Source organism: Ascidiella aspersa, chromosome 5 (assembly GCF_963924565.1).
Source record: "Ascidiella aspersa chromosome 5, kaAscAspe10.2, whole genome shotgun sequence".
Taxonomy (NCBI): Eukaryota; Metazoa; Chordata; class Ascidiacea; order Phlebobranchia; family Ascidiidae; genus Ascidiella; species Ascidiella aspersa.
Window position 1 is genome coordinate 22,446,677 of NC_139451.1, and position 23,879 is coordinate 22,470,555.

The following is a 23,879-nucleotide window of genomic DNA, read 5'->3' on the forward strand; positions in this document are numbered from 1 at the left end:
GTGCTTTTAAAGATTTTTTTTAATTTTCAGTAGTTTTTTGCCGTGTTTTTTTTTTCAATTTGATTCGCTACTACTATGTTACGTCTACAAAATGCACTTTATGTCAAGTAATATGGTCATTTGGCTATCTTGAGCAATATGCGAATATGTTTATGAGCCAAATATGTAATGTCCCCCCCAAAAAGTTGGCCTATTTATTCCAACTAAATGCATTATTTTAGCGATTAGTGAGATTATAGATTTCTGAGTTGCAAATTTTTGCATGGAATTAACCGAGAACAGTAGGCTTCTTACCTATTTTACGTCGTCGCTTAAAATTGTCATTTATGCAATTAACGCCAGATACAGAATTAGTCACAATATTTTCCAAATTTGTTTGAGCACTCTATGGCCAAATAAAAAGACAAGGTCTTTTGAAGCCTTTCGGTTACATAAAGATAGGCCCTCGTATAAAAACGCATATATTTGCAAAGCATACACTTTATCTTTCATCCAAATTTCTCGAAAAATACGTTGCTAAAATACGATAAACACTCACATACCCCCGCACAATATAATTAAATCCCCGACCATCAATATCAGCTATTGCGCAAAGCAGGGTTGACAATACCAATTTATATGTTATACTGTTTGAATAATCATGTTCTTGCAGGCAAAATAAAACTAACACCAACGATTTTGTGTGTGCCACTCATATAAGCGCAAACAACCCGCCAACGTTCTTTTGTATTTTTAGGGAAGATACAAAGTGACGTGTTCAGGTTTAAGTAAGAATTACAATGACTGTACAGTAGGGTTGTTCAAAATAACACTTTTTTGTCAAATTTCAGTGTGGACCCCCTGGAATTGTTAGGTTGCGTCTAAAAACCCCACAAACCGAATCTGAGCACGTTTGGTTCAGTATTGACCGTGCTACGTCAATTTGAGAATTCCGATTTGGGCTAAAATTTTGAAAAAATTAGCCATAAATAAACCTGTTTGGCAGTAAAAAAGTGAGTAGTTATGGTACAAATGTCACATTTCAACAATATTTGTTAGGCTGTTACGTATGAAAAATGGCTTAAAATTTGAAAATAAAGTAGATGCAGCAAACATGACATCAAATTAATATAATAGTGCATTTAGTAATTCACACAATCATATCAATTACTTATCTAAAGTTCCATTTTTCATACATAACAGCTTAACAAATGTTGTTGAAATGTGACATTTGTACCATGACTACTCACTTTTTTACTGCAAAACAGGTTAATTTATGGCTAATTTTTTCAAAATTTTAGCCCAAATCGGAATTTTCAAATTGACGTAGCACGGTCAATACTGAACCAAACGTGCTCAGATTTGTTTTGTGGGTTATTTCGACGCAACCTAACAATTCCAGGGGGTCCCCACTGAAATTTGACAAAAAAGTGTTTTTTTGAACAACCCTACTGCACAGTGTACAGCTTTACAGCTTGTAAACGAAAACACGGGACTCATTTTACAAATGCCACATACTTAATTATGATTACATTGGTATATAATATTATTTGACGCTGTTAATAGGCCCACAGCGCTACAAAGTTACTACGCCATGGTCACAAATACAGAAAATATGGGTATATATTGGTATCTAAACTTAAAAGGTATACCTAAACATAAAGGTATATGGTAATGGACAACAGAGATAGTAGAATAAAAAAAATATGTTATTTATACTTGAAAATCAGCTAGTTACATGATAACTAAGAATTACACGTAACTGATGTAAGCAAAATCAATGTTTAACTACAAACCAAAAAATATATTACATATAGAAAAATTCAAGAACACACTTCTAAAATTAAAGAAAAATAAACAAATCTAAATATAAGTTTATTCCTTATTGCGTATAGGTTCGCACAGCCTTGTCGATTTTCACCCGACACACAGGACAGTGCCGCAAGGCAGCCGTGCATTCCAGACAACAGCAGATGTGGCCGCAAGGTATGAAGACCACGTCCGCCTGACGATCCAAGCACACCTGTACAGCAACAAGGTTTACTGTGGCTACCCAGGGCTGCCGAGTCAGACTCGGGATTAGGGCCTCGACGGAGTCGGTTTGTTTTGCCGGAGTCGGCCTCGAGTTAGACCACGGAAAACTACCCGAGTCCCGAGTCCAACGTGCCAAATGGTGGATATTTTAAAACTATGTATTGCGTGGGTGGACCAAATATGAAAGCCATATGCGTGGATTGCTGAATATCTATACCTTAATTTAGTTATGTAAACGGGTGAAATACAGGCTGTAGAGTCTGTGCCGGATTTGGGACTCGGCGAAATCGCACATTGGGCCGGAGACGGACACGGGTTATTTTCAAATGACTCTATAGCCCTGGTGCTAGCATTAAGGTCCAAAATAGGGTTGAAGGAGCCAGCTAAGAACCCCTTGCCGATCTTCAGACAATAATGAAATTTTAATCTTGCATAATACTTTGAAAGACAAATATAATTTTATGGAAATAACAGAACGGTTTGGACAACTTCCTTAATCCGCTGGAAAATGGATACACTATTCATCCCAAGTTCGCTTACTTTGCAGCGTCTCTCGTCTCTTAGCTCTTCCAGCTGACGTTTCAAATCTTCCTTGGCCATGGGTTGAAGAGCGGAAGAATGTCTTCCGATTCCCGAGGAAGACTCTTCGAGTTGCTCCTGCATTCTCTTTAAGAAGCAAGTTACAAAAAAACAAGCTTATACATCGACCATTCAGTACAAGTAAAAATATAAATGTGAATATTGGGACAATTTGGAGTTTTCGAAAAGGGACGTTTTACACCCTAATTATAAAATGTTCGGTCTATAGGAGGGGTTCCTAACCTCTTTTACAACGTAGCCCCCTTTCAAAATTTTAAAGAAATTAATAGCCCGCTATTTTAAAATCTAAATTAATAAATCTAAAAAGTAAAACAAAAAAAGTAAACTCAAGATCAAGAAGTAGCTTATTGCTGCAAGTATTTTTTCCTAAATTTTAATCTATGTAACAGCGTTAAAATTAGAAAAGCAGACATTTGCGCCCCAAGTCCCCGCTGTACTTCAGCATATCCCATATGTATTTCTTTGTCACAAAAAATTTTGCGCCTACGGCGAAACTTTTGGCTAATTCAATTACTTGTTAATAGTCTTGTTTATCGCCTAAACATAGCAAGGTTGATACATTCCTTAAACGAACATATTATTTAAGTTTAGGGGCTCGACCAAAAAACCGAAGAATTTAGCCAAAAAATGCTCGTCACCAGAAGGCTGGCAAGATTCTGCCAGCCTGGTTATATGCAACACAGGGCATTGTTTTCTTTAGGATAAACATTTTCATGATGAAAGACAGAAAACTTACCATACACCCAATAAAGCAGTGTTCCAACCTATGTGTCGCGACCCCACGTGGTGTCGCCTAGACCTTTTATGAGGTCGCTGACACTCACCAATTCCTGCAGTTTTAGTGATTTCATTGCGCTCGTGGGTTTAAACGAGTGTAATAAAATGTTAAAACAAATAAAAAAAAATCTGGACTTGCGTATAATCATAATTCAAGCACAAAAATAATCGCTTGTGTTATTTAGTAGAAACATTAGTTATCTGAAAACAAACTGGGGTCGCAGGTAAATGCTGATTTTAATTCAATTAAATTTGGATCATGTAAAAAAAAAAAGTTTGAGACCATTGCAGTAAAGAATACTTGACGAAAAATAGACGTAACCTATTCGCGACACCTGAAACTTGTTTCGCGATTCTAATTGGAAAGCTCTGGTCTAACCGTCTGACTGATACAAAGCTTTACTTACATTGTTCTGCTCGGCCAAGAATCGTCCCGAATTTCCACTGCCGCCAGTGGGCGTGGCGGAGCGTTGGTTCGAAGAAGGTGGGGTCTTCGGCTGGTAAGGGGGCGGAGGGTGAGGTGGGTAAGCCGGTTGGGAAGAGTGGGGCACTAGGACCTCGCTAAAGCCAGACGGGAAGAACATGGAGCTTGGCTGTAAACAAAGCGTTACATTTATGCTAAAACAAACTTAAAATTAATGATTGGGCGTGGAATGATTAGGAAAACTCATTAGTAAAAAATCGAGTAAAATATAGGATGAGATGTTTCAGCTCTAATTTTATGCCTAACCCTTCTCAAAATATTGACAATCGCCCCTAACAAAAAGACAAAATCACAAAATAAGTCTGCTACACACTTACATTCATTCTACCGTGGCACACAGAATGAGAATCACTGGTTTAAAACGAAAGGGTAACTCAATGGTAGATGTCGAGTGGTTCGGAACGTTTCAACAGAATATTAACTGTAATCTAAATTTTATAAACCAGGGATGTCCAACCTTTTAGCAGAATGGGCCGCATTGCCACTTTAAAAATTTCGATAGGCGACAAAACTATTAAACTAAATGGGTGTCGTCATAAGTTACGTCATATCTTGACGTCATAAACAATCTAACTTATAAACACCCGCTCTTTGAGAGTAAACCTGTGCGTAAATATGCAAGTAAATATCGCTATGCCCTATCATGTCATGGTACGACACCTTTGGGCTGATGTATTTCCTTAAAAATGTCGGCAATAAAACACACATTTAGAAAAACACCAATCTTGCTTAGCAATAATGGTGCACAAAAGTGTTCGACGGATGTTGAAATGCTACATTAAACTCGATAAGATTAGGTCTACATCAAACACTGCGAGTTCTACACATTTTTAAGAAAACAATTGTTTTTAATAAAGGCTACTGAAAGTGAGAATAAGTGGTTGGCCGCACGTAAACATCAGGTGGAATGTTGATACAACTAGTTGAATCACGAGACACAGGCTAATACATAAATGGAATGCTTTACATCAGGGATATCATCCGGCCCGCCATTTCTCATTTATTTTGGCTATTTCAACTAAGTAAATGTGAAAATTTTGACAATTTCGCTAACTCATTGTATCTGAACGCATAATTTTCAGTTAAATTGTATTAGGCCTACGGCCCGCAAAGACCTTAATGAGGTTAGTTTTGCTCGCGACGAGAAAAAGGTTGCCCACCTCTGCTTTATATAATTTGTGAACGAACACGGAATTACAAAACGTGGTTACACTTTGCTCAACAATATGCTCGACGCATGTTGTATATGTAGGGCTGTAGACTAAACCTAGAAAAAACACAGATGTCAGCGTTCCCACCAAAAATGGCTGTATACGACATGATAACATTGACGTAGACTGAATAAACATATTATTGGAGTCACAATTTACGTGCATTGAAACCGTACGATACCATTGTATGCTTTTACATCTATTTTGATCCGTGATCGATTTACGTCGTAACCTTGGTAAATACGTTGGTATAAAATCAATAGTCTATAAAAGGATTTCAATTCGGTTTGGAAAGTAATCGTATCGCTTATTGCGAAAAACAGGTTGATTTTTCGGTTCATCACTAGAAAATTTTTTAGAATACAGTATTCGTGTTGTATTAGGTTGGTACTTCTTTAATGGCGCTGTTTTTAATTAAACTACTCTGTTTGCATAAACCTCCAAGTTTAAGGACAACATTTTAGCGCAAATGAGTCGGCAGTATGTCTGAGTACATTACTTCATGGACCTTGTTGTTGTTGTTGTAACCATGGCGCAACCAGGGGAATTACCACTCAAGTTTATCGTATGTTGAACTGACTCAGACTGATAAATAGTACCACAGTGCCACCAATGTTAAGAGCTCGAAACGAAAACGACAGTACTTATTGGAAAATAACTTTCACTTTGAAGTATTTTGGTCGTGTTTTTATAGAGGATGTTTTTTCGTATTCGAAAATGCCAAATACCCAGTTTGATAATCAAATGTTATTTAAACAAACATTTCGAGGAACTACGTTCTGCGACCTTAATGGTGTTTGAGTAAAGTCCAAAGCACCAGGTTATCAGGTTTACTTACTGTCGCAATATTGAATAACGTTAAGCTGAAGGGCAAACATTCCTATTCGTTATATGAGTTTGCGACTTGTTGTTTGCGATCCTTTTAAGAGCAGTTTGCCTAGCTACGGCAAATTCCAATAGAATTCTCACAGCAACCTTAACTGAATGAGTTCTCGTTTGCAAAACAACCATTTGCGTCGTATGCTGTCCGTTTGAGAAAAATCGTAAAATAAAAAATCGTGACCCGAATCTTTAGTTGGTCGACGAAACACGATTTTCTTTGATTTGTTTCCAAATAAGACTGCACTATTATTAAGGATATTCGATAAAACGGGTCCGAGCCGATACACAGCGCCAAGTGTTTCGTAAAATCGTTCTGTACTAATGTTGTAATGTATAGAAACTGGTCCGATGAGAAATTTATGTAGGAATTTTGCAAGCTTTTGTAATAAAAGAATAATTTTAAATGTTATGTAAAGTCAGAAACGAAATCAATCTTAGTTTTTGCCACTTGTTCTTGAGTTGTATCACTTGCTGTATAGTTGACAAATTTTTTTTTTGGTGTATTAAGCATTTTTTACATTTGGATGCTGGATTCTACAACAGCGATTTCTACTTTAAATGATAAATTTATCAAAAACTGGTAAGTTAACTTCCAAAATAACTAAACGTTTTAACCCTAAAAACTACCCCAGCATGTTTATTGTTTATTTTTTGATCGTTTGGCCATAGTAATGGCAACCTGCAATACTGTTATCGAAAATATCGGGTACCGGTATCAAAATTAAAAATATTGGACACACTAAACACTAGGTGTCCTTCGTATAACTTACCTCGGTGGCTGAGGGCGACATCGGCTCTTCCAAGTCGACCAGTGACCGAGTTGGAACGCTGGGTTGAAGTCCGCTGTGGGAAGGCTCGTGGCTGGCGTAAATATCTTCGTCGTTCTCCTCTGTTTCGTCCAAGCCCCTTGCCAGAAATCGCGGCTGCTGGTTCTGCTGGTGGTGATGGTTCTGCTCGTTGTGTTGGTTAAGGTGGTGGTGTTGCTGGCTTTGGTGCTGCTGGTGATGTTGGCTTTGGTATTGCTGTTCTTGTTGTTCGGGCTGTTGTCGTTGTTGAAAAAATGGTAGCTGGGGAACAGTCTCGTCCATTGGTGAGGTGGGCGGCGACCTTTGTAGAAAGGATCAAGCGTTAGATTGTTGACTATATGATCCATTCCGCGGGCCAGATCCGGCCCGCCGGGTCAATTAATTTCGCCCGCGGCATGTTTCCTAAAATACGATAAAGTACAGTTATAAACTTGAAATGTTGTCCAATGAAATTTAAAACTAAATTTTGATGGAATTTTAATGTGAACGACAATTTATTAAGTCTCACTACAGTTTTTACTGAAGAGTTACTTAGATTTCCTTCGTATAAAAAAATGTATTCGGCCTGCGATGGTCAGCACTGACTTCAGCTATCCGACGTTCGACCCTTTATGAAAAAAAGTTGGGTGACCCCTGGCCTAGAGGCTCTTGGCAAATACTTTGCGAAGAAAATGGGAAAAAGCATATTGTTACCCACCAATGTCCAATTTTTTATACTTTTTTACCCGAATTAAACTAAAAGCCGACATAAAATTATATTAGGGGTCGCTTTGACTGGCCGTTGTTAAAATACGCCCAAATTATCGTATTTTTGCATCGAAATAAAACGCGTATAAGACGATTTAAAAAACACTTAGCTGCTAATGTAAATTATAAGTTTTACTCTTGGTGTTGAAGAACAGCGTCGAGAAGAGCCGATGCGCTCAGAAAAGCGACTCCGTTTAAATCGATGTTCCTCTGTATCACTCTTTGCACAATCTCACGTTCGAAGCCCATGCCTGTCAAAATCGCAAATAAAAGGTAATACAATAATAATGGAAAAGTGGTTGGTCCTTACTACTTATTAGTCTGGGAATTTATACCTAATAACTGCCACATCGGGCACACAAAAAGTGAAATTAAATTGGTATTTTTCTATAGCTGACCGAAAACAGCAGCTTTCTAAATACTATTTGTCTAGTGACGTAAATTTGTGACGTCATCTCTTAAAATTTCTTGCCTACACTGGTCCATGCGAAGCAAAACATTTTTTAAGGGGTCCGCGGTAAAAAAAGTTTAAAAACCCCCGATTTGAAGCAAACAGCACTCTTATAAAACCGTATGAACATCGAGTAAATAGTGTGCAACATTTTAAAAGATGTTGTGTAATCGTAAAGTTTTATTCTCGAATAGGCAAAATTTCCGTGTTTTTTTGAGGAAGTGAATTTTTTACTAACTACAATCGTTGTGGTTAAACTTGTTGTTTTTCGCTTTTAAAGAAAATCTAAGTCGATATTAGAAGAACCTCGGAAGCTTGTCAAAACCCCCCAAGCATATACAGAATGGGGCGCAACTTCGATAGGTAAAAAATATGTTTTATATTTTGCCTTCCCACGCCATACACAACTGTGTCGGAGATACAACAGCCTATACGCTAATGCGCTCAAAACGACCTCTGTTGCAATATAAGCCATTGTAAAACCGCGCGCGCATTTCCTGTTATGCAATCATGCAGTTGCAGATCAGTGCAGGCCCGGGATTTCCCTTGGCAATATTTACCAGTGTGTCGTGCACTCAAATTAGATGATAATGCTCTATAATTATCTCACTGGCCTTACAATAGCCCGTACAACTTAAAACTCGTGGGTGTGATATACGCACGTCTATTGTGGTTTACGTTGGCCGTTGCTACATTGCAAAATATGTGCGGAACTAAAACGGAGCCTCTATTGAAATTCCAGTGACACATTGCGACGATATTTTTTAATGTAACATACGACATTTCGTCAAAATCAATAAGTCACATGACGCGTGACTATTATATCAAAATTTAGAACAGCAAACGACGTTGAAGCTAATGTTCCTAATAAAATAGCTTATTTATAAGGGTGACAAAAGTGTTTAACGCATTTGTATTTATTTTCTCAACTTCCCGTCTTTTCCACCGAGAATTCAAAAACTAATCTACACTAATCTACAAAACTCGAACTTATTTGTCGAAATAGACTAGTCTCGGAAAATAAAATGTCCTTTAAAATGCTGTTTACTGCCCAAATTACGTCCCCACAGTGCATTCAGGGCTACCACAAACGTATTTGAAAAAAATCATAAACACATTATCATGACTTTAAACAGGAAAAAAGTGTCGGTGACCCAACCCATGGTTTTAAAAGATAAATCTTTTAAAGATTAAAAAACTCTGTACATTTCTTAGAAATAATTTACAAAAATCTGCACACTTTTTGATATAATTACTTTATTTTTATCGACGACATTCTTAACCGTAACCTGTATAACAGCATGGCAAAATTTGGAATACAACGTACAAAAATAAAGAATCTTCTTACCGATAACGGTCGTGGCCACCTCCGAGTCCATCGCCTCCTCCAGAACGCTTCGAGTCTCCTCGACGCTGATTGGCTGATTCTTCGTCGGTGGAGGAGTTGGAAGTCTTTCCGGACCGCTTTGGACGCTAAAGAAAAAAAAACATCATTTTCGCGCCGCATTTTAAAGCAAAACCTATCGCTATGACGAACGCATAATTCCAGCGAACGTGGATCAAGTGTGTCGGTAATTGTAACAGTTTTATCACATTAAACTGCATAAAGCTGAAGTTCGTGGAGTTTGTTTTAGTCAGCAAGTATTCTTTTAGAAAGATAATAATTGCTTTCGCAAACAAAATAAAACATAAATAGTGGGCTAATTTTGTGGGTAACTAAGTTAAAAGCCCGGCTTGGTCTTCGACTGGTTTGCCACCCGCTGCTTTACCGCAGGGTTTGTTAAATGGGGAATAGTTCAACGCATGGTGAATAAAATATTTGCAAGAATGAAGCAACAGAAATCTGTAATTTAGGATTAAATGATTTAATCTTTCTTACCAAAGGTAGTACGCATTATTGCAGAAAACGCAGAAAAAAGCAGAAAAGTTTTGCAAGACTTCCGCAACAACAATGCTAAGCCCACAAAAAACTTGTGCCTATAGCAACCGCGTATAGTCGTAAATAGTAATAATTACGGCCATATGGGTTTGCATTTGAGTGGCATTACGGTCATATAGGTTTTGCATATTACGGTTATTTATTTTGTTATTACGGCCATATGGGTTTTGCATATTACGGTTTTATATGTTGTTAATACGGTCGTGTAGGTCATGGCGAACCATTGTCCCACCACAGATTTTTAATGACCCATTTGTCTCTTTAGAGAAATACCAAAATGTTATCAATCATTTTCATGAAAGGATAAATGTAAAAAAACAACTCTTCGTTAGATAGCATTATACTGTTTAAAACAGGACTGTCCATCTGTGGGTTGTGCAAAAGTGTTTTAGAGGTGACGATTAGGCCTAAATTAACTGCACTTCAACAAATGCGTGCAAAAAAGCAGACAACTAAAAGTATTTTTGTTATATCATTTTTTTAATTCGGTCATATAGGTAACATTCTGTAGATTGGGTGAATCATACTTAACAAGCTTAAGAAGCCCTAATCTGCAACATACCTCGGCAGCGATGGTGGAGGCACGTCACGTCCTCCTTGTCTCATGATGGGACGCTCGAGGTCCGGAAACCTGGCAACGATGCGGTGGATGAATTCCGGACCTTTTTGCTGCAGGAGGAACTCGCAGGTGGGATACCACTTGGCGTGCTCCTCCCAAGGATCATCGTTCCTCCTCCAATTCTGTAGTCCTCCGTTGCAGTAGAAGCACTTGACGCGGTCCCGGACCCCTGTTATGAGGAGGAGGAAGATTTTTGAAGAAAAGTGAGGAATCCGGGGTTTTCCAACCCTTTAGGGTTGGGTTTGTTTCAACCCTTTAGGGTTTGTTTCAACACTTTAAGGATTGTTTCAACCCTTTTTGGGACCTTTTCCAAACATATTACCCCTATGGAGATATTCGTAATGGTGTAATGACTTTTAAAGTCAATGACATGAACTATAGTTAATTTTCTGTTTCGCTAAAAATTTTATCAAAAAAACGGCCTAAAATATAAACGTAATAATAATAACTTCCTAAAACTGCTAATCAACACAAATAACTAGCACAGAAATAATCAGTGTTGTAATATCTTAAGTCAATGATTTTGACTTAAGTGCACTTAAGTCACTGTTTTCAAATGACTTAACTTGACTTACGTCGTTTTGGTAAAATGACTTGTCAAATTACTTGGTTTGAAATAAAGTGCTTCAATTTTCCTGTTTGGGCTGTTTATCTCAAGTTTTGCACGTGAAACGATTAGATTGCAACATGTTGCTTGTTTTTATTTTGTAGTTGGATTACTGCTTATAGTAATCGTACGAGTTTACCAATTTTAATGGTTCACCGTTTTATTATTATACCAGTGACTTGACTTGGAGATAAATTGCTCTAAAGATGACTTGACTGGAACTTGACTTGGGCAACTGATGACTTGGACTGTGTCTTTATCAACTTTTTTTAAAAGCCTTGATTTGGACTTAGGTTATTTCACAAATGTCATAAGTTGGACTTCAGTCACTTTAAAATGCCTTGTTTACAACATTAGATATTCGACAATAGAAAAATCACTGATGTCAATTGTTCAATTGTTTTTAACAGTGTACATGTAAAAAGTGACTTTACCGAGCGAAAAGAGTCCGGCCTCGGCGAGCATTCGCGGCGTCGCACGCGTGTAAATCCATTGAGCGGCGTAGGTTGCCAGACGAGCGGTGAATTGGCTCATGTGCGGTGTCACCGGGTGAAAGCAGGGGAACATAACGCGAAGGTCGTGCAGCTCCTGGTCTGTAAGGGTCGGCGGACTTCTGGGCACGCTACTGGATGAAGAGGCCTTCGGTAGAAGGTTACTGGTTAGTGAATTCATGTATCGGGGCGCAAAAGGACAGTTTAAGCCAGGGTAAGCTAGGTGCATTTCCCAGGGTTGTCCGATACTACGTACATTGTTAAAAATATTGGGTACTTCATTCAGAAAGTTTTGGGTAGTGCAACATTTTACCCCGAAACAGGGCCAAAAAAATTGGGTACCCTTAAAACCTACCCAAGTAGAATCGGGTAGCGTGTATTTCATAAGAAATTTCCCTTTTTTGTTGAGTAAAAAAACATGCTACCCAATTGAAGAAAAATATTTTTTTGGGTAATAAGATTTCATACCCAAATTGTTCATGGAACGTTTCTACCCAAAACAGGAAAATTGGGTACAAATTACAAGTACCCAATTCCAATTCTGAATTATAAGATCCCCCAAAAAATATGTCTGAGTTCCAAAATGCGATATTTTGAGAAAAAAGTTCAGCTGTCCGATCCTATACGGTATAACGTCATTACTATGAATACATACAAAATCGAAAATATCTAAACGTAATTAATGCATTTTTTGTCAAAATTGTATTGGAAAGCTTATACCTTACTTAACTATTCTCTCAGAAACTTAACTTCCCAACTTGAAAACCCTGCGTTGGATCAAAACTGGTGAAAAGTATTGATTCAATCAACTAATTATCGGGTATCGGCTTCGATCAGATATTATCGGGCGTCCCCAGCCTTTCTCTAGGCATATTAATTTTGGTTTTGGATACGATTAAGTTTGAAAATTTTAATTTTCGGTTTACACACATTTTAATCATTAAAATACCCCAAATGTTGGTTCAGACCAGCAAGGCTAGTAAACAATAATTACAAAAATAAAAGTTCGATATTTCATAGTGGCATACATTCTCAGATGGGCGAGTGCGCTGTAATTTTTTATCGTTTTGTATTAGGCTCAGAGCCTAAAGTTTAGACTTTGAGCGATATTTTAGGGTGGAATTTTAGCTTAGGGTGGAACATTTTTGGGCTTCGTGTAATAGTCGCTAACTTGGGTACGGCCAACATGACCTGACAAGCAAATAAATAGGCTTTGCTGATGCCTGGTCAAGTTTAAAAAGTGTAAAGAATGTGTAAGAATTAACTAGAGTTGTGCGTTTTTTTATCTTACAAACTGTGAGTTTCGACATCTTTCTGGTTGATTTAGGAATGTGACCGGAGGTGTGTCAGTTATAAACGCCACTAAAGCATTTAGAACCATAATAAAAATAACAAATGGAATCCAGGAATCTATAAACATTGGGAATATTCAAATTGCCTGTGTTACGAGTGTAAATGTGCTTCATATTTACATGACAAAACATTTGAACTCATTTGGAATGACAAGTCGTTATCGCGTCATTTGCACTGAATGACGTTTCGGTTCCCTCTTTTATAGGAAGTGACTTGATTTGTAACCAAACCTATAGTGTTGTTGTCCCACAAAACAAGGCACGTTCAACTTAAGTCAGTTTGTATAGTTGATATTGCGTCTACTTATATGGCTATTAATTCGTTCTATAGTAAACTTTAAGTCAACTTTTTTTCGTCCTTTTTCAGGCATAATATGACATATCAGATCATCCAGTATCACAATATATCTACAATATAAAAAATTGTGGGGAAGCTAAAACATCACGTAATAATTAACTATCAAATTAAATCGATAATAATAATTAATGTAACAATTTGAACTAATGAAGCGGATTGACTAATAACTTCATTGTATATTAGTTCACCTGTGCATTTTTGTTGAAAAAATACCTTATAATAGACAGTAAAAGGCAAACGATAATATATCTAACCATGTGGATTACTGCAGTCGACGACCAACACAATTCAACGGAGACTCACCTTCGAGTTGCGACCAAAGGTTTGAGAAAAACTTTTAGTATTCCTTGGAGCATAATGGTTGGAGGTTGTAGTCATAAATGATATACCTACTTCTGTATGAGCTTTGATATTCTTATTACGTTTTCGTATTATATTTCGCAAAACACCGGGGCAAAACGATCGACCATTACAGTATGACGAGTCCTTTAGAGAGAACATCAAAAAGCGGTCAAACCAAGTTATCAAATACCACAAATCACCTGATTGGGGTCGGGTACGTTTCGCGTTTCGCGTCCTTGCACCATCAAACAGCTGGGAAAGTGGCTCATGTGCTCGGTGCGGGGGTTATCGGTGAATCTCCAGTTCCGCAGCACTCCACCACAGCTGAAGCACTGCGTGCGGTCGAGGTTGCCCAGGTAGAACCAGCCGTTCCTGGCCATCTCACTGGCCGGGGGAGCGTTGGAGGTTGGCCAGTTGGCGAAAGTCCGGAGGCGCTCGTCTTCCTGATGAAGATTGCTGCTCTGGAGCAGTCTGGCGTGCTCCGCGACGATAACGTTGGCTAGTTGGCGCTGAAACGGGATGTCGTAGACTGGGACGGGGACTGGGGCTTGTAGAGAAGTGTACGAAGGCGGTGCTTGTTGTGGATGTGGCTGGGATGGTCTGGACGAGTGGCGAGACACATTGCGTGGTCGGGCGACTTCATTTCTTAAGCGGAGAGAAGCGTTGAGCGGAAGGAATCGGGTGATTTACGAAGCGCTTTTTTAGCCGGCTTTTAGACGTTTTTAACTATGGATATCTAGTTCAGTGCTGCTTAACTTTTTTGCTTTGTGGCCCACTTTCACATAGCTTTTTATCTACCACCACATTTTTACTCAGAAGTTATTTCAGTGAACATTAAACAACGTGGATTTTTAACACTGTGCAGAAATAAGCGAGAAATTTGATTCATAATCACATAAAATATTAAAAGATGTATGTCCGAACAAAGTATAGCTTCTATATATGTACCAAACTAAATTAAAATAGCTCAGTAAAACATACACGGCTATAAATAAAAAATCTTTTGCCAAAAGCACCAAAACTGAAAACTGTGCTTAATTCCACCCACCCCTATCCTACAAAAAAAAACTATTAAATAAATAAAAAATAATTGAAATATCATTTTTGATAATGACACGAAATTCTAATGTTGCCGCTTTTTAAAACAATAGCAAGAATAGCTCTTTTCCCAAAGCATTTAATTTCAAACGGAAGTTTGCAACTTCTCACAGCGATTTAGGCACTTGTACTGGTAGGCTAAGTCTACCGTCGTGAGATGGTCAAGAGTGCCATAAAAACTAACCTTATTGCACCCTATAACCAAACAACTGTATAATTGTTTAGAGTGTGCGCTCTAATAAAGTGATAGCGAAAGTAATATAGACCGTTGCTGGGGGTGCTTGGTAACAGGCTTACCGAAGTACCTTGTTCCTTTTAGAACCCGTAATATCGGTTAACAGTTAATTTGAAACAAAATAAAATTATGCAACTTGTGTGGGAGCCTTAGAATGTTGATAAAGCACTGTTATCGAATGACTCCTAATAATAAAAAGCAGTCGCTACTGAGCCTTTTTATAATTTCTCTGAACAGCAGTTGCTTCATTGTTAAACGATTCTTAAATAAGGTCGTGACAGAAAACAATAGTTGTTTTTCTTTTTAGGGAACCACTGGTGGTTTGATTCGTTAACGGAAAGGCTGGTAACATGACCTATGGCTTGTAATTTAAATGAAAGAAGCCATTAAAAACATCAACAACTTAAAACGCACCATCAATGAAACCTAGCCATTACGCAGTGGTTTCAAACTTTTGTCTTGCGACGCATCTGGTGAGAGAAATTTTACTGATTTGTATTAAAAAAATAATTGTTTTATAAAGCATTGTTAGATGCTATAATTCTTCTTAACGATAATTTTGAATGGAGTTAAGTATACTTGCCAGTATTTTATTATGGCAATGAGTTTAGACACGAAACGGAATCAATGTGCGACGACGGGGAAAGGTAAACATTCTATTTCGTGTTTCAATCTAAACAGGAAAATTTTCGACCTTCTACAGTCTGTATGACGAGTTCAGGAATTACCCTCTTCTCTTTCTTTACCTCACATAGCGTAATCGCATAGTAAACTACCAAAGCACCGTTGAAGAAATTTCGATTTCGGTCTTAACATATCGATGGGTAATTGCAATACAGTAGACTGAACTTTGTGTCTCGGTAAAAAGTCCACAAAGCCAAAAATACCACATGATGATGTCCGTCTTCGAACACAATAAGCGAGCGCGAAATTTTGTAACAAGATATAATTGAAAAGGGTTTATACAATATTGCACAATACGACATCATATTCTTCGAGAAAATGCGCAGGCGACTGTCGCAAATATTCATATCACTTTTGTATTGCATACGTTGCTCTTAATTTAGACTTGTCTAACACCTTATTAAATGTATAGTTACGAGCTTGTACACGTTAGATCCATGTTCGAACAGCGTCAAACAAGTAAAGCGTTTAAACCAGTTGCGAAAAGCAAACCCGTTATGTGGAAAGCTCAAGAGAGAAAAAATTATTTATTTCAAAAGGATTGATCCATTAGAATTTTTTATCGGAAGCCTTCAAAGGGTCTAACCAAAACCAAATATTATTTAAAGCTCGTCATGCAAGCAAGGCTAAGCTATGGAACAAAAACTTTCGTGAATTGACAGGGATGACGATCCCGGTGTGGCCGAATAGTAGGTTCAAACCTCACCCCGGGTTAGTTTCTCTAGGTTAGCAAGTTGTTAAACATATCCCCATCAACTAAAGATATATCGGTTTGCCGATCAGATCGGCCTATATTTGGCTTCTACTAATATATCATATCGGTAAATGTAGGCCGATACTTTGGTCGATATTTTAGTACGATAAATATGATAAAATATTTCCTGTACAACAAACATCTTACCCGTTTTCGATCAAATAAATTTGGATTTAAGCATCACGCCAAGTGTTTATGCAAAATAATAAATTAATAAAGGTATATAAACTAAAACGTAAATCGGATTTTATTTTCAATTATTACAAGTGTTGAACATTAATCAGGTATATATAAAAAAATCGGTATCGGCTGACAAAATTATAAAAAATCGGGTATCGATCCAAAAAGTGATATCGGTCGATCTCTACCATCAACACAACAAAGAAAATTACATATGAAAAAAGCAAACCTGCTTCTTGCAATGTTGATGTTTGTGACAGAAACCGGGTTGCGCGATTCGAAGGATACGTTCGTTGACGTTCTTCCTCCCAAGAGAAGCTCTCCAGCCGATCTTTGTACGGAATTTGGTGCCTGAAAAAAGCAAAGTCAGCGATCCCAACCAATACTACTTACGTCTGTGCGTTTACTTGAAAGGATCAGCGATGAACCAGCGTTATCGGCACGCTCGTTACTTTGGTCGTATTGGTGCCGATGTAGTACCCATTTAATGAGATCCTTTTGGCCAATGGTAATTAAAGCGACGTTTGGGTATTTAATTGTATCTATTTTGTTAACTTGAAAACTTGGTATATCTGATGTGATTAACCGACCGTAATTACTGCCAAAAATATCGTACAGAGGAGATTTGTTAAAATGTATGTTTATTATAATAAATGGATCGCCAAATAGAACACCTTTTTAAAGATTTTAAACAAATGTTATAAACAAGTCAAATAATAAAAGTTTTAAATATATAGCCACAGATGCTATGTTTGGCCACATATAGTTAATGTTTTTTTTAATACAATAATCTTTTGGGTACACTATGCACGGATCTGTAATGTAGCTTAATAATAAATTTCAAAGCCCGAATCCAGTGTATGAGAACCAAAAGATTGTTGCTTAATAATAAATTTCAAAGCCAAAAAGGTCGAGTAGATCGACAGCATCTTGATTAAGACGTTTCGATACGAACTTGTATCATCTTCAGTTAGTGAAGATGCTGTCGATCTACTCGACCTTTTTGGCTTTGAAATTTATTATTAAGCAACAATCTTTTGGTTCTCATACACTGGATTCGGGCACAGAAAGTGAAAAAATAATCTCTTTCCAAACCCCTAGTTATCAGTAGCATAATTTATTGCACTTTTAAAACGCACAAACATCGATGCTACGTGAAGTTTAGCAGATTTAGCTCCTTGTTTATAACAATATATATAGGCAACAATGGAAAGGCAAATAATTATCAATAAATGATTTCGTACTAACCTCATCAGTAAAGCCATGTTGGCTGGCGCACATAGTAGTTTGCGAGATGCTACCTTACAGTTACAACAACCATTCGGCTAATCCTGTCTACCACGCAAGTGGTTAGCGACAGTTGCTACGTGTATTTGTGTATACCGATCGGGAAAACCACAATAGGTAAAGCACCCATGTACAACAAAAAGTTACTAACGCCTATTTCACCAGTTATAACCAATAGCGATGCATAGACGTATAAAAGTGCAAAAGTCGACTTGCTTGCTTCTGGTCACACAAGCATGTAGATCATATTACAACTTTATAAAGGATGACCATTTCCGCGTGATAGTGAAATAGCATGACAAAGGCTGTCAACAAGGATATCTTTTAAAAGCTTTCGCCAAGCGTCGAAACATACCCTTGTTGCCATAAAAGCTACAATATATCCTCCACAGAATAAATATACGATCAACAATATTTTTTTAAGACGAAGTGTTACAGAGGCTTTAGGATAATTCGGTCATCCTGAGCCCCAAAATGCCTTTATAGATTATAATAGGCTCAAGTTTTTAAGGTATTTAACATTGAAATTATTTTTTATATTGTCGTCTTTTTTACGTGCAAAAAAGATTAAAATGGTACAATTTTTAACTCCCAAGAGTTTGACGTCAAAAAACCGGGGTATTATATCACGCTGAATGTCATAAAAGCAAATTAAAATCCTTGGGGAACAGTAGTCGGCAGGTATTTTTTGTAAAAGCGTCGTGGAAGCATTGTTAATCAGGAACTGCGACGCAATTAAATCATACTAACCCATAAAAGCAGGAAATATGTCACAATGCCCACTTTGATCAGCAGTAACTTTTGTCGCAAATTTTCCATTGTTTATTCATTATTACGTATTTAAATAATTCTTATGAAAGATTTTCTCTTCATAAACCGGGTCTTTTTGAAGATCAATAGTTTGGATTTTAGGAATAGCCTATACTGACATTCTGTAATACAAAAATACTTCAGCAAGCTGTTCTGTAGTGATTTCTTTAAAGCCGCGTAAAGGGGGGTTACATTACTTCTTCCCTGTTTAATTTTATGTTTATTAGAAAGTATTATGCAGATAACCGAGGCAAAGTGCCCTTTCCACAAAAACGCACTAACACAAGCTACCTAAATCTATTGCCAAAAACACGATGCACTTTTTACAATCCTTAAAACACTGTGACTTTTCGACAAAATATTACGTTTGGGTCTGAAATCAACAAAATATTATGTTTGAGTAACTGGTATCAATTCAAGGAAGAACTGTGGCCTCTACAAATAAACAATTTCGTTAGGTCAAAATGTCAAAATTTGATAAAAATGAAGTAAAAAAAATTTTTTTTTAGGTCAAAATAAAAATGGCCCTGATAATATATATATTTTTTCTAATATTGAGATAAACAAAGATGCGTATTTGTGTAGATTGACTTTCGGATCACGGAAAGTTTACTCACTTCAAGTAAAGATGGACCACTGCTGGGCGTTGGTTGTCCACTGACGGAAATATTGCCGCAGTCATGTGTGTTTCTGGCAAATCGGCACGAAGGCCTGAAAAACAACAAGATGAAAAAAAAGGCATTCGACCACAAAACATTCTTTGTGTGCAAGCAGCAGAAGTGCAATATACGCGCAAGTACTGACGCAGAAATTTAGCTTTTCTAACGTCTGGCATCCTTTTGTCGGCGCGCATTTGTCTATAAATGACCTTGGAAACTTTTCCGAACTTTTAGGTATAGTAAAAATGTCAGGCTTGATAAATGTCCAGGATGTTAGGGATTAATTCTGTAAAAAACAGAGAAGGGAAGAGGTTTCTACCGCAGCCTTAATTTTTCCGCAAAAAAATTTGCCAACCTGTAGCAACTTGTTGGTAGGCCTACACGAAAAAACTACACAAAACATCATAGAGAATGCTTAATCGTTTTAAGCTTATGAGAGCTTACGCTGATATACGCTGCTTTGCAGGAGTATTATTTTGACTTGAATCGTAATTTGAAAATAGATCTCGTTAATATGTGGCAGTGCGATTGAAATACGTCAAGCACAGCGGAAAAGAGCGTCATAATGCCAGTTCAGGCGCACATCCTTTCTCGGTATTCAACATTTTACAGCAAAACGTCAAGCTATTATTCGTTGAAGGTCAACATGACTCCATAATGTGTCTTGACCAGCGGAGTTCACCCGTTACTTCGAATTTCAATATGATGTAATGTACACAAATTACGGTGCTTTTACCAAACGTTTAACAAACTAAGGGCAGGCATTGTGGCATTATTGCAATGTATGATGGAAAGCATCAAGTAGTAACCCCAATTTGAAAATGGGATCTTGGCCGTTTTAATAAATTTGTTTCTTACGTATCTGCGGGGTACACTGATCTTCAGGTTTAAACCTAATGCCACGCTTTCAGACGGGGATGCCCGATAATAGCGGATCGCAGTAAGATGTGATACCAAGTAGTAGCCTCGGGACTCGTTCAGCGTTCAACTTTTCCAGTTTCTTTTCTTCGGCCAATCGCTTAGATTCTATGATGCTACCAGAGCTGATTCAATACAAAAACTAATTTTTCCCCCTTAGTCATGGTTTGCGATACAACGTAGGGATTCTACCTAATAACGTATTTAACCTGAAATAGTTAATTAACAATCAAAGATAAATTTTCAAAAAGCTCCATAACGCTAAAGCAAATGTTGTAGTAATGATCAGAAAAACCTTTGCACTTTTTAATTTTGCTTAGTAGGTATGAGATCGATAGGTAAACTGAATTCTAAAATATTGGGTATCAGTGTCAAAGCAAAATGCCAAGTTTGGAAAATGCCCAAGTGTAGGTTGTTAAAATATCACACCTATATAGGTCAGACATAGAATTTGTTTAATGTACTTAGAATTAAACCCAAAATACCAGGTGAGGCGAGTAAAAAGTGAATGCGAGTCACATACTCATGGTTACGAAGAAGAAAGGGATCCATGTGGGCCGAGGGGTTGGTAATGATGTGGGAACAGGCAAAGCACTGCACCTCGGTGCCGCGGCCCGTGTGGTAGAAACCGGCAGCGGCAAACTGGCTGTAGTTGATCTGAACTGAAGTTGGCATTTCGGCGAAGGTACAAAGGCGGTAGCTTTCACGGCGAATATCTGGACAAGGTTTTTTTTTTTTTTTTAGTTTTGTTCAACTTTAAATGGCGGTTGCCAAAAAAGTAATGATTACAAGGTCGTCCTAAAACAATCAGATTGGGTGAATAAAAATTAAAACAGTAAATAGAAATTAAAATACAACTATTCTTTTCAACAGTGTCACAAGGTTTACTTTAAAAAGCTTTAAAGTGCGTAAATAAAAAAACAGCTGTTATTAATTGTAAAGTAGATTTATAAAAAAGTTTTTTTCGCATTTTAGGTTTTTTTTTCAAGTAACAAGGATATTCTCCACAGACCTACCTTCTCTCGATCCAGGATCAGATTCTACAAGCAAAATAAATGATTATAAGTTTAATACTACAACCTGAGTTATTGCTTTAGGAAAAACTCTAATCAAAATAATTGCTTAAGGCAACACATGAACTGATTTATTAATTTCAGTCTATACATCTATCTTGCACACACAAATAAACTTTTATCGCAAACTCACCTGTAACATTTTGTTGCAAATGTAATCTTTCTTTTTTAAGCAAAAGGGGTGGCGCATCATTTTTTTCACTTTGGCTATCTTCAGAAAACAATCTATTAGTTGTTCTTTGTGTGTCGTTTGTCAAATGGTACCCCCGACGAGCAAGGTGTCTGGTTTTGTTAATAACCCAGGGCAAACCTGGCAATACTACCTTCAATATGCTGAACAGAAAGAAAGTAATTTCTTGATAAATGACTCCAAATTTAAACAACACCTGCTTAATAGATCTTCTTCCCTCACTTGTATGGCTGATTCTATGTTCTGTTACAGGTGAAGAATTCAATTGAGATTTTTCTGGGACACTGCTTGATTCTGATATGATGCTTGTAATGGGTAAAGAAGCAGCAGAAGGCTTGCGGAAATGCTTCATTACCTCATCAAGTGGTTTGTCTTCAACATGTTCGTGACCTGGATAACTATGAACACATTTTGCTGAAGCTAAATTATTATTGCAATCCATATAGTTTAAAGGTATTTTATTTTTTAAATCCACCGTACAGTACATGTCGTATTCCCTTTCATCAAGGTGTGTTTTAATTGCTAATGGCAAGTAGGGTTCTTCTAAAATTGGTGATTGAAGCAAAGTTTCTGTGAAGTGCATTAAAGGAAGTGATTTCAAAGTTATTTCTTTTCTGAAGTGTGCTGTATGAAACATTTCATCAAAATAATAATGAAAGGATCTTTTCATTTTCAATTTCAAACTACAGTTTAAGTTATTAGCAAAACTGATTTCAATTTTATTTGATTTCCATTCAGATCTGCCCTGAATTGCTAGTAACAAGTTTTCGGGATTCTTATTTAAACAGAGTAGTATGATTCTTCTCGCTAACACATAGTCATTCAACTTAAAGTGAAACAATTTATCTGAATGTCTTAACAGAGAAGTGGATACACAGAAAGCATTTTCTTTTTTTAATTCAAGCAGCTTTTTCACAAAACAATACAACATTTTGCAATGGGAAGTTTGATCTTCCTCAATTTTTCTCTTGTAAAAACTAAATGACTCCATTTGTATTCTGTTTGACTGAATAACTTGAAGAAAGAGTTGTTGCTCCAACATTTTGCCTTTTAAAGACAAAGTTTTGACTAAATAATTTTTCTTAATTTATAACATTGCCTCATTAGCTATACAGAAAGGCTAAATATAAAAAATGGAATAATAACATGATTGAAAAAAGGCGAAAGCTCTTACACCACAATTAATAAGTTAACAGTTTGGAAACTCGTAAAAAGCATACAAAATTGGTAAATTAATTTGACAATAAATTTAGTAATACAAACTAAACAAAAAAAATTCAGGGGTTTAGCTAAAATAAGTTGTATACCTAAAATATTGTGAATTTTAAATGAAAAATGCTTACCTTCCAATTTGAACAAAAAATTTAAACAGATGGATACACTATAAAAGAAATTAACTCTAAATTTTAGAGAAACCTCATAAAACAGGGAATCCAATACCGGTACCTAAATACCAATTTATTTTTAAATAACAGCAATTTAAAACAAAAAAATATGCAAGATTTAAAATATTTAATAAAAAATTGATTAAATTAATTTAGCCTTAAGGCATCATAACAAACTTATAAAAGGGTAGTTAATATGACTTATTTATCTTATACAACAGTTAAAAGGCTTAAATTGGCTAAAATGAACAATTTATATATTGTGATGCATCCCTTTTGCCCAATTGTTGGCACTTGGAAGTTAACTTACTTAACCCAAACAACTAAAATGTGGTGTGTTTTTAAACAAATTGTCAACAGGATTACAGATTGTTTGTATATGCAAATCACGATAAACGATGTTGTTATTCTACTTTCGGTATTATTGCTCGATTCACGGTTAACGCTATTTGCCCTTTCGATTGGCCCAGCAAGGACTTGCACTTTGCATTTTTTGCAGCTTTGTTTGTTGTCAAATTAGCTCATTCATCCATGTAACAGAACGTCAGCAAAAAGCCACTGATGCGTTGCAGAATCCTTGAGCATGACAAAACTCTTCTTTGTAGATAGTTTCCTTAGAAACGTACTGATAAAATCGCTTTTACTGTCAACACTTTTTAATACTTAAATTTTAGGCCTACCAACCGTTTTAATATAATAGAACTTTTTGCGTATTTTCGGGTTAAACTATTAAACAGAACGTTCCCCAGGACAACGACACAGAAACTTTATATGGCGTTGTTCAGAGTCTGCTGGCCGCTTCTGCACACTTTTATGTAATGTACAAGTCACTTTGCAATTCGGATTGTATTTAAATAATTTTGAAAATGTGGAAAGATACAATAGGCTGCATATAAATTCAACACTTTGTGTGAAATTGATGAAGGC

At 36.8% G+C, this 23,879-nt stretch overlaps 1 protein-coding gene across 1 annotated transcript; it reads right to left on the reverse strand.

The window, feature by feature from the left end:
- Positions 1 to 1,740: 1,740 nt before the first annotated feature.
- LOC146145431 (baculoviral IAP repeat-containing protein 3-like) lies at positions 1,741 to 22,124 on the reverse strand. Its single transcript, XM_083390565.1, has 14 exons — positions 21,511 to 22,124; positions 21,321 to 21,344; positions 20,828 to 21,020; positions 19,345 to 19,438; positions 16,860 to 16,981; positions 13,880 to 14,324; positions 11,571 to 11,775; positions 10,473 to 10,698; positions 9,320 to 9,444; positions 7,657 to 7,771; positions 6,738 to 7,074; positions 3,798 to 3,983; positions 2,554 to 2,679; positions 1,741 to 2,002 (listed from the first exon to the last, which is right to left on the reverse strand). Exons 1-14 carry the CDS (start codon positions 22,052 to 22,054, stop codon positions 1,862 to 1,864), a joined length of 2,883 nt encoding a protein of 960 aa, XP_083246691.1. The 5' UTR covers positions 22,055 to 22,124; the 3' UTR covers positions 1,741 to 1,861.
- Between the last annotated feature and the right edge of the window lie 1,755 nt (positions 22,125 to 23,879).

Excerpts from the sequence above, each read along its gene's own strand:
- LOC146145431 (XM_083390565.1), bottom strand. The coding sequence starts at position 22,054 with ATGTACTGTACGGTGGATTTAAAAAATAAAATACCTTTAAACTATATG. Across the intron at positions 21,345-21,510 it reads TTTGCAACAAAATGTTACAG|AATCTGATCCTGGATCGAGA; the intron begins GTGAGTTTGCGA and ends TTTTGCTTGTAG. Across the intron at positions 7,772-9,319 it reads GGTGGCCACGACCGTTATCG|GCATGGGCTTCGAACGTGAG; the intron begins GTAAGAAGATTC and ends CGATTTTGACAG.